Raw genomic sequence first — 12,287 nt, forward strand, 5'->3', positions numbered from 1 at the left:
CCTCACACAACATCCAAAAATTACTTTTCTTTCTTAAAATCTTTAGAACCCTGTACTTTCTGCTAACAGCATCTGTAACAAGTGCTCAAGCAGGGACTGCATTGAGCAAGTTGATTATTAATGCTCAGTGGTTTTCTTTTGTCCTGGAGTTTAGTTTTGAAACACACATGCGTGTGTTTTGTTCTTCCCTTTTGTTGATGGAACAGTTTCTTTCCTCCTGAGACTCTCATTAGTTTTGCTCTCATCTGAACCATACATCTTTCCATCATAGCTTAGCATCCTCTGTGGCAGTACCAGAGTGCTGCATTTCTCTAGGGATGTGTTCACATATTTATCTCTGACCTACCACCCAGAGCCTGATTGTGAAGTGAATCTCAGACAACACCTGCAAAACTGTTTGTTTACTACAGACGAGTGCAAGCCTGATTTTATATTGTACACGTCTGTGGAAGCATTCACACAGCAGCAGAATCCAGTCGTCAGTCCTGTATCTGAGTCCTTAATATGGTTACATTCTCATACGGTTCAGTTATTTACAAAAATGACAACCACATTCAATGTTCAGGCCTCACAACTGCATTCTCTGAAAGGCTGCACTGTGTGAATGGAACAGGACTGGAAAACTAGTTGTCACTTCATACAGTGCGAGAGATCCGCTCTGCGCTGCACAAATGTGTGTCTACCATGTGTTGTAAGTTTTCATGTGTGGTTTTGGTAACTTGCAGCAACAGAGATATGAGTTGTATGTCATTTGAACGTTTTAGATCCAGCCACTTTTGTTCACCAGGGGTGCGTTTCCCAAAAGCAAAACGGCTCCTGTTGGTCACTCAAATGATCCGCTCTCCACCCAGATATAAAAGCTGCTGCTGATGGTTGATGAAGATTTCATGTTGTGTAAACCTCACTCCCCTGGCCTCAAGAGGCACACTAGGGGCTGACTCTAGAGACCTTTAGTGTCCTTTTCAGCACGCCTCCCTGCCTCCCATGTTGGAGATGCCGGTTCGAACCTGTTCTGAGTGGATCGGTAGGACCTGTTACATTTGTTGCCATGACACGGTTGGGAGTGAGGTTTAGGGGGTGAGTGTAACGGAGGCAAGCTAGGATTCTTATAATATAAATATAAAGTTAAAAAAAATAATACAAATTTTGTAACAGTGTGAAAATCATGTTTAAAGTAAAATAAATGGTTTAATGGCAAATACAGTTTTTTTTTTGTTTTTTTTTTTTCATGACTGATGTCATTACCAATACCTCAAAGCGGGATGGCTGATAATACAGCTAAAATGTTCATGACAGACTTAATGACAGGGATTAAGATTTACACACAATTGACAAATATTTAATTCTATTAATTTATAAATTGAAAAAATTATATGCGTCGACAAGGTCCGTAGACTTTGTAGTTCACACAGAAGAGATGGGAAATTTCTTCTAATTTGCAAAATTGGATGAGGTTATCTCAATGTCAGATATCAATTTGTTTCCCTGGTGATATGTCAGTCCATTTACTACATTTTCATTGGGGTAAAATGTATAATATTCTTTGTTTTTGTCGCCAAACAGAAAACTTTTTACATCACGCTGATATTCTGTTCTCGCATGATTCCACTGAGCAGACAGAGATGTTAAAAAGATTGTTGTGCTCTTGCAGAAATTAGTATTTATCCATCATTTCCCAAGTGCGTTAGTTCCCTGCCAACCCCACAGTTGAACATGAGTGATTCCTCCAGTGCAGCTTCTAAAGCATCAGGCTGCTCTACTGCGCTCATGATGGGTGTATTTTCATCCACCCACCTGACTGTGAAGTGTTGCCTAGCCCTGCGGATGTAACCCCAGAATCCCACAGCGACTCCCTGAGCCTGTGAATCATATCTGTCCCTGCCTCGAACCTACACACCGCCAGCCGCTGTATGCGTCAGGCAGTCTGAGAGATGTTCTTTTACTGGGCCTCAAAAATCTCCTCTCCTCACTGCTTCCTCTCAGGCCTCTCCCAGCTGTCAGAAACCTGACAGCGAGTTTGATGTCTAACGTGATGTAGGTTTTAGCCTGTCAAACTAAAGCATGAGTCAAGCTGTAGAAACAGGCAAAAATAGTGTTTTATTAATGCAGTTTCTGACATTGAACTTCAAAGTTTTTTTGTTTCTTTATCAACGCTTTACCTTTTTTTGAAGCTTAAAAGCATAAATCATCATTACTAATTAAATTAGCCCTCATAAAAAATAACACATGGAAATATTATTTATGTCTGTTTCAGTTCTATCAGATTTTGATTTTCAGAGTTTATTTTGGGATGAATTTTGAAAATATTAAGTGTCATGGGTTGAATCCCCATATTTGTAAACTTTTGTGATATTATGACAATATATCTTAATATATTTACCTCAGCTAGAGGTACCATCATTTTGACAAAATCTAGATAAAGCAAAATAAATCTTATTTGTCAAATTAAGACACGAATGGTATTTATTTAAAATATGTATATATGCAGCAGTATAAACACCTGTAAATAATTGCAAGACTGGGAATAAACACAATGATGAAACATCAATATCCACCTACATATTGTTTAATTTAAAAAAATCATATATTAAAATGCCTTATTAGACTTCTGTAAAGTTTTTTTTTGATTGATGACTCAAGTAACTTAAAATATCATCAAAGCCACCAAAAGATTCACAATGGTGCTTAATTTTACATCACGACACAGTGACGGTGTTTGTATCTAAAAAACTATACTGTTGCTTACTTTTTCTCCTTTTGTGCTTTTTTTTTCCAGGAGGCACAGAAGGTGAATAACCCTGTAAACATTCAGGCTGATGGCACACCGAAGATCCTGAATGATAAGGATGAGGCCCCAGCCAGTGAGGTGGGCTGGATGACCTCAGTCAAAGACTGGGCAGGGGTCATGATCTCCGCACAGACCCTTACCGGCAGAGTTCTGGTGAGACGGCCACACACACACCCTCTAAAGCCTCACTCGATGCCCACAAGCTCCCTCACATCCCTCCAGTCACATTCAGAGCACCAGATCCTCATATTTACACATTTTTATCAAGGATATGTGTTCATACTGATTACTTTGAATTGATGCCTGACAAAACATTTGTTGCAATGACACAACTAGCACACTGCTGATGACATTTTCTGTTTGTGTATATGTCTGTCAGACCAAGCTATACATATATCTCTAGAGGTCAAGATTAAACACAGATGATTTACGGATGTTGTGTTAAATGCGGTCTCATTAGCTTGCCTAACGCAATAAATGGCTTTTGGGAGCACAGTAATACTGAACTGTGACTCGTGTGGGTGGGCTCATCATCACAGCTGTTAGTGCCTGGACACGGACAGGTCAATTAACTATGAACAATTGAGTCAATTTAGCACATAATGAAGATCATTTACTTTGGGAACGTTATGCAAATGAGAGCAGTTCTGATTTTATAACCTTCAGCATATTATGGACTAAATCTATTTTGCTTTGTGGTTTTCCACTCTGGTGTGTCTGCATTTCTGAAAGCTTTAACCTCATGCACCAGTAGCTTTATGTCCTTCATGTATTGTGACTTGAATATTTTCCTCCTAGTTCTGCATCTCATCTTTTTAGGTGGGGTCAGCGCTACAAATGACTGAATTGGGAAGCTGGGCCCTCAATAGACTGATCTGTAATGGGTCGTTCACAGCGACATCAATTAAATCACTGAAGGTTCACCAAAGTGCTGCATTAGACTATCCTACTCAACTAGTGACTAACTGTATCAACAGACTATGAAATTAACTTCATTAATCACAGTGGCCGGTTCATGAATGCCCAGTTTTACCGGCCATTTCTCTCTTAAAAAAAAATAAAAAATTATTTTTTCAATTGAAATATTCAACTCCACTCCAAATTGGAGCACGTCCAAAATACAATGTTTTTTCAAGAAAATAATGGGTTGTCTTAACCGTAACTTCCAAAAGACCATGAGAAACCAAGGCAGAACACTGTAACACCAGTTACCACTCTTTGGCTTTGTTTTGGAACGCTCATATTGAATTAAGGTACTCTGCCTTTGTTTAGCCGCGCGTCAATATGAAGTAAATGTGTCTATGGGGCAATGCTAATGCTACCCATCAGATTATACAGTGTTCTGCCTTTGTTTTACTTTCCATTAAAATTTAAAATACGATGTAGCCTGTGTACTTTGTACAGCTACTATCCATCTGTTACTTCACAGAGTTTGTCCTGCACTAATACGGTCAGAACATTTAGTATGCTCTTAACCCGCTCCATCGACAAACGTGCGATATCGTTTGTGAAGGATATATGCAGAGTTGACAGAAAAATGTTACTTGTTAAATGCTACACTTTCAAAACCAGTCTCCGGGTCGAATGTGCGCGATGATCTGTTTTATCGTGATCATTTTGAATGCGTGTTTAGCAAGTCTTATGCCACTTGGTATCACTTGAAGATACTCTTTAGTCTTTACCGCTATGTAATGTATTAGGGCCACCAGAATGCAACCAAAGCACAATAAAAGGTAAAGGTAATTGTAAATCATACAAAATAAATGCCATGATCACTTTTTTTTGTACAGGTGTTACTATAATGATTTTGTTAATGGTGATCAACAACCAAATATTGATAAAGTGGAAGTAACTGCCTTTTGTCTTGACATGACATGACATGACAATACAAAGGCAGAGTACAGTAACTTTAAAATAGTGGTCAAAAGTTTGTGCTCAGTTTTGTTACGTAGAAAATTTTCATTACTTAAACATCTAATATCCAGATTTTCAGTGGCATACCTATAATTATTTTGCGGGACAACTTGCGAGTTAAGTTCTTTTGCCTTTGTAGGGCAGATTAGTCACTCTGTTGTTTGGACATGTGATTGATTCAGACCACGTGTGCTCTCTCAGTCTGCTTTCCTCTCAATAGCACACAACTAAAATGACAGCTGGGATAAAACAGCAGTAAAGAAAGCATTTGATTATGGCAATAAGGATAGGTTTGATTCAGCTACAAAAATCATAACCGTAATCTATAGGCCTACTGCAATTAAGACATTTATTCAAAAAATTAATTACAAACAGAATGACGTTTAGTAAAGGCACATAGTCACACTGCTCCCCTCACTCATGCTCTGGATTGATTACTTTGGTAATCTGGAAAAAGATATATATATATATATATATATATATATATAGCCAGTGATAACCCTCTGTTCAATTCCATCCCAGCAGGTAGAGCCAAAAACGGTGGTGTGTTTGCTCAGAGCAGAGTGAAACTAATTAATTGGATCTTTTATTTGGACCCACAGATATGATTGAATGTTATTCCCATGTCATCTAAGCTATTGAGTATCTCTAAACAACTTAATGGGTTGGATGTACCAGTGGATCATATTTCCTGTGAAGTGAGAGCTTGGCTATAATTCATCTCGAGACTGATGCTCAGAGACACTGTAGCAATGCATACAGTATGTACCACTCAGTCAACCATGTGCTACCATGAAACTGAGCTTTGTGTGCCCTAACATCCTTATCTACAGATGGTGCTGCATTTGTTTTATCTCTTCCACATGTCATTCCACATGTTTTTTTCCCTAGTTTGGAGTGTTTGGAGTGAGACTAAGTGCCAAAGTGCATTGAAAGTGTGCTTAGTCTGAATTGTGACTTATGAATTGCCTAGAATGAATTTGTGCTTTGTGTCCTTCTCCTGCCCCTTCCTTTAAGAGAACACTGAAGGTATGTTAGCTAGAGCATACTGTAATAGTGTAGGTGTGAGTGTGTGAATGTTGTCTCAGGGTTGTGATTGTACCTGTGATCTTTCATGGGCCAAGAATCTCTCTGCTTCCACTCACTGCACACTTATTTCGTTTCTTTACATGATTTTTTTAATAATCCTGTAAAGCCTCACATATGAAAAAAAAATTGAAAATCATATTTGCACAAAATATGTGCAAAGATGTACAAATAAACATTCATTAAAACATTGTAGTCAACTATTAGCTGTTATTAGCCCCCATTAATCGACTAACCCCCCCCCCCCCCCCTTTTTTTTGTATCTGATATACATCCAAAATAATGTCTATCGAATTGAATCGAATAGCAAGCTTGTGAATCGAAATCACATTGTGAAATTTGGGTCAATAGCCAGCACTAATGGTTAATCTCATAATATCCTTGTAACAAGTGTTAGTTGTTATGGAAAAAAGGAGGCGGGAACCGGTAAACATTTAACACACTTTAAAATAATTTCAGTAAACTTGTGTAAAATAAACAACAAAACGAAAGTAAAGGCGGCAGCTCCTCACGGATGACTGCCGCACACAAATAATAAAACGTGAAAAAACCCCACAACATTAAAGTCCAGGCCTGGTCCTCTCTCATCCTTCACTGTCATTGCTCCTTCTCTTTTGCTTCTGTAGCTCCACCGTGAGAGATACGAGACCGGTGCAGGGCGCAGGTGTCGCTCATCATCAATCACTCCACCGGCCTCACGCTGTTCTCTCTCTGCCCTTGGCCTCATCCTGCTCGCCACAATCCTCTCCTCTCCTCTCCTCTCCTGACCTGTAATTAACAAGAAACTTTAAAATATTAAAGTAAAAAAAATACAATGATTTATTTACTAGTGTTTAATGAATAGTTCATTAAGTTGCTTAGTGGAATTCAAATCACAACCAGAATTGTTAAATTCACATCCTGTTAATTACCTACATGTTGATTTGCATAGATCTTTTATGTTCAAACAGTTCATAGTCTAGAGATGTCTCTGTCAAAAACAGGTGAAAGTGACAGTTTTAGTAGGGTTCTTTCAAATATGGAGGAAATTTATTACGAGACAAAGCCTTATTACACCAGAGCTGCACATATCCCATGAGAATATCATCAATTTCGGCAAATGAGCAATGCTTTCATCAGCCTCTCTCTCTTTCTCTCTCATCGCACGCTTTTTGAGTTTTGTAAATATTTATCTCCCTTAGTCAGAGGAACCATCATCATGAACCAAATCGTCATTGTAGCCAATTAGTGTCAAAATATTGAAAGCAAGAAGTACAACATTGTCAAATCTAGTTTAAAATAATCAGGGCATGTTTTTCACAATGATGAAATTGCAGGAGTAATTATTGCACAGTGATGCTGTGCATGTTGCATTGTGGGCCAGTGAGAGTGTATGAGTGTAGTGAGCGAGTATGTGTGGGTGTCTGTGTTTATGTGCAGCTGTGCTTCAGAGCCCATATGTACTATGAGCGTTGTGTGCGCATGTATAACGCGTGAATGTGTGTCTATGTGGGTGGATGTATGGACTTGTGCCCTCTATCAGGGTTCTTTTTGCAGCTTAAAATCGCAATGAGCATCCGTGGATGCTGAGCCCGGCTGGTAACCATAGCAACAGCAGTTTACCTTGGCTCTGTGATTGTGATGTGCAGAACTGGGAGGCTGTTTGGATCCTCAGCGAAAATAAGAGAATGACAAGAAAGATGTGGGTGACGAGCATCAGTCTGGGCAGGTAGCTAATGTGTTATGCAGGGTGACATTGTGAAAATGAAGCCTGAAGCACATACCCTCATTCATTAGTGTAGCCTGATGACTTTGTGGGTGCTAACATGTCAGGTGTTTCCGAGGGGAATCATTTAATTACAAAATCTATCACAATCCAGCTCCTGCAATTTAGCTGTGTCGTCTCTTGCAGCTCTGGATTATGGTTGGCTAAATGAGTGTCATTCTTCCATCTTTGACACTTGCAGTCTTATCTAAATGGTGGACACTAGGCGATGGTATACACTGTGGTAAGCTTTGAACAATATTTTACCCTCATAATAGCACCACATCATGCATCATCGGTCAATATATGGCCATCACATCAGTCAGCGACACTTAGTAATAACCTTTGTGGTGCTGGCAGGATTAGTACTTTAGATGAATGTCCCCATACGCTCAAAAAGCAGCCTCTCTTTTGTATTTGTCAGTTTTCTTCTTCCGTCGAAGTGTTAAGCCATATGCTGGGCTCCCAGATGGCTAATGCAGCATGTCATATATCTGCCTCTTCTCATCCATTGCTCTAAAACATCATCAGACACCTAAACAAGAATTTGGTTTTGTCATAATGGATTACTTAGTGGCAGGCTTGCTCTGTAAATGTGATTTATCTCTCTCTCTCTCTCTCTCTCTCTCTCTCTCTCTCTCTCTCTGCATGTGCGTGGGTGGCAGGGACCGGAATAACAAATACTCTGCAGCTGCTGATCAGAAACCAGTTCGGCTTTTTGTCTTTTAATGGCAGAAGATGAGATTTCGTTAATTGAAGCTTAGTAACAGCTCCCCAATGAGTCGCTTCATACCTTTTCTTATTGGTTTAAGTGGCTCTCTTTTCACCCGGACAGCTTTATTGGTCGTTCTGGGAGGCATGGATTATGTCGGGGCTTGCGTTCTCTGAAAGTTTCCTGTTCGTTCTGGCACCAGAGGGCTCACTATGATATGAGAACGTTAGCCTCAGAGGAAATGACATGGGTCCCCACCCACAAGGAAGTGTGACTAAATCCCCAGCTGCTACGTGGCATGGTAGCACAATGAAGGGCAAATGTCTGGCGCTTTAGAGGTCAGATGAAATCTATAGACAGGTCTGGCTACACATAGGGTGACTGACTAGACATGTGTACCAGGATCTACAAGTTGAGTGACACAATAAACTATCACGAAAACAACAACTGACATTTACTTTATTTGTGCTAGGTCATCAATGTGATCTTGAGGGGAACTGACTTCATACATTCACAAAAAATAATTGCAAAGATACCTCTTATTAGAAAATGTACTGCATATTTTATTTCTAGATGACACCTGCTTTGAAATGTATTTTTCTTATAATGCAATGACATTCTATACATTTTGGCATCAAAATCACAAAACACTTTCTGTGGCCATGTGCCAACAATGAAATATGAGTAGCGATGAAACCTCCTGAAATTTTACTCCAACCTTTGAGCAGGCAGAAATGCCCATGCCTCAGTTACCTTACTGTCTGTGAGTCAGTTCAAGATGCCTCGACAGGTGCATCTTTCAGAGGGGAGCAGACTTTCACCACTATGTGGTGTGGGAGAGAGAGACAGAGGAATGTGCTGTGTTAGTCATCATCTGCTTAATGACCTCTGGGCTTCTGACCCTTGCACATAAATACTTACCAGACTTACCAAACATGGCCTTGACCACAGACCTGGTTCTAATACTGGACTTTAAGCATCGTTTTAGATTCAGGCTGCACACCCATACGGCTCCGTAGCGGGAGACTGGCAGAGATGGAGTGCGTCTGGATTCATAATTATGAGTTCCCGTGGAGGGTATTTCTAATTTGGAGTTAATCTTTTGCTGCCAGTAAAACTTACCAATGGCGGCAACAGCTGTCATTGTAAGAAAGAAATGAGACAAAACAACATTAATGACAAAGCTATCAATCCCATGTGAAGCGTGACATTGAGAATTTGCTCTGTAATTATCTGCCACATAAAACACATTTTCCTCCCACCTATATTCTGGATACATTCTGATTAAGACAAAGCCTTATATTTTGTCTTCATTATTCTTTAATGCAACAGGTTGATTTTACAGTGTTTGCGTGGCGGCACATAGGATATACCTCACATATTGAGGGTTTGTTTTAAACACCTAACCCTAAGTATTGAACTTCAGAAATTAATTCATACTCCTTAAGACTAGATTTCAATCTTTAAGGGTTCCTTCACCACTGGAGAAATAGGCTTTTAATAAAACTTGGCTGCCTATAAAGTAGAACGTTTTTTTTTTTAAATTTATTTAATTTTTTTTTTTTATCACTGCTACCTGAGAACTTCCATTTTGCCAAATAGATAGGAAAACTTCAACACCCATGATGCACTGTTCATGCTGCCATCCAAGGCAACTCCCACCAGTCTGATATGGATATGCTTACCAGAGTCAGATACCGCCTTGCTTTAGAAAAGTTCTAGTTACAATGGTGTCGATTTGTATTGTTCCCAGGTGCAAGAATAAGAGTAAACGTTTAGTGAAGGATCCAGAGTGTTGTAGGCAGTGGCTAAAGGCTGCAAAGAATCGTAAATATTAAGAGAACACCGTTACGGAAAATCTGAAAAACATAGTCAACATTTCAAACTGGATGTCCGAAAGGTCAAAAAGCTGTTGCCATAGTGTTCCATTTTTACCAATCCTTACAATAAATGTTCAGTTAATAACCCTCTGTCTATCCGACTGTCTATAGGTGCGGATACAAAAATGCAGAAGTATAATCTGCAGTTTTCACAAAAGCACTGGAGCTGTCAAAAATCCACCAGATGACTTTTGCTGATAAATGAACTTGAATTTCTTGGGGAAATTGAAATTATAAAGGTTAAAAGTCAGAACAACAGACTGGAACTGGATCATGTGTATGTTAAAATTGTGGGATCCAATCCAAGTTTTGGATGTGTCAAACTATTTGAACTTTTGCAGCTAGACCGTATTCGACTGTCCATACCGATATTCTAATCAAAATATGTAAAGGTCAAAGGGAGAATTACCAATGTTCTTCCACTGCAACCTTATTCTTTAAACACAATTTAAACTGCCCATTTTACAGAAATAATGCCTCTGCAATAATTATTATAATTTTTACGTTGATTAGCCCTAAAAAAAAACTACTATGCTTTTCTGTTCAAAATATTAGTGGTTATTTGATTTGTTTGGAAATATTTATACATTCATTATTCGTTCATTTTACCATGGTGAAGTAACAGCTGGGAGGGTAACAGCTGCTTCACAATTAATTTGAAACTGTTAGAACAGTGGCAACGCAGGTCTGTGCCAGCATTTCATTTACTCAGTTAAAGGAAACATTTAAACCTAAACCTACAAAAAAGTTGATCTTATTCTCTTTCTGCCTTGCAGCAATTTAAACAGGATGAGAATGAATGCTAAGTCAGTTTTTTTTTTTTTAATTTTGTTTATAAAATAGAGAGCAGTTATCCAGGGCCAGAAAAACATTTCTCTTGGTTTTCAAAGACAGCACTCAGACGGGATTAGGTTAGCATAATTCAATACTCGTTTGTTTCTCCTGCAGAACTAATTTACAGGCTGGAGGAACAAACTCATTTGAGATGGAGGGATGAGAAGAATGGAGCTCCTAACACCCACTGCAGAAATAACACCCCTCCAGAGAGCACAGTCACGCCTTGTGCATAACACCACTCACAGCAAGCAAACACAAAGCATTCAGCTTTCCCCAGTGAAGAGATTCAGTACTTGAGAAATAAAACCCAATCTCTGTTTCCAATGTTTGATACAATTCACTGGTTCGATAAATGTGTTTAGATGACATGGGATGGAATCACCTCTTCAGGCTGTGCTGCTAATGCTAGCCTTACACGGTGACATTTCAAAGTCTTCTGCTCCCACCGTGACACGAGAAACTCCGATTTAATTTGTATCGCCATCATTCGTCAACACAATCGATGGCAATTCAATCGTGCATTGATCTCAGACCTGTTCTCCATGATGAATTGCTGTTCGTGTATGAAAACAGAAGCGAAAGGGTGTGGTCTGTTCCAGCCCTGTGCTGCAGTCGCTCTGGGGTTTGAGCCTCGAAGACGGTCCAGTGTCATTCTGCACTCAGAAAAAGAGTCATGCTCTGTCTTTAATTTATTATGTTATTATAATATTTCTGTTTTCATTCCCACAATACCACTTATCTTGTAATAGTAAAATTCTAACATTATATTATAATAATAATCAGCATCAGCAGTATACTACTACTAAACAACGCGCTGCACCTCAATAAGAAAGACACAAGGCTCACAGGTTTGATTTGGTTGGAGGCGGGTATGAGAGATGAGTGGAGTACAAATAATAAATACTTTTTTTTTGACAAGTCAGCATAAAATGTCAGCACCAAATAAGGAATTTAATTTATCATTCATCACTTCAGTTTAATGTACATAGAAGTGAAAGCTGGCTAAACCACAGGAAGTTTTAGAGAGAACTGAATTAGGATTTGAAGGGATAGTTCACCCAAAATGAAAATTCTGACATCATCTACTCACCCTCAAGTTGTTCCAACCCTGTATGAATTTCTTTCTTCTGCCGAACACAAAAGAAGATATTTTGAAATATGTCAGTAACCAAACAGTTGATGGGCCCCGTTGACTTCCGTAGTATTTTCTTCTTCTTCTCCATATTATCGAAGTCAATGAAGCTTGTTTTGTTAAAAAATTGCGGATTCGCTTGACCGCCATGACAGTCGCCGCGGTGAGATGGTTAGAGTGCTGTTACTGGGTGA

The 12,287-nt window shown here is 39.1% G+C and overlaps 1 protein-coding gene across 12 annotated transcripts in view; it reads left to right on the forward strand.

Annotated features, from left to right (window-relative positions):
- The window catches only part of kcnma1a (potassium large conductance calcium-activated channel, subfamily M, alpha member 1a), a 173,093-nt gene that overhangs the window by 42,864 nt on the left and 117,942 nt on the right, over positions 1 to 12,287 (forward strand). For all 12 annotated transcript variants that reach the window (XM_089116842.1, XM_089116845.1, XM_089116849.1 and 9 more), the window contains exon 3: positions 2,777 to 2,941. In XM_089116842.1, coding sequence (XP_088972968.1) covers positions 2,777 to 2,941 — 165 coding nt within the window. The remainder of the gene's footprint in view (positions 1 to 2,776; positions 2,942 to 12,287) is intronic.

Source organism: Pimephales promelas, chromosome 11 (assembly GCF_988280905.1).
Source record: "Pimephales promelas chromosome 11, fPimPro1.hap1.1, whole genome shotgun sequence".
Lineage (NCBI taxonomy): Eukaryota > Metazoa > Chordata > Actinopteri > Cypriniformes > Leuciscidae > Pimephales > Pimephales promelas.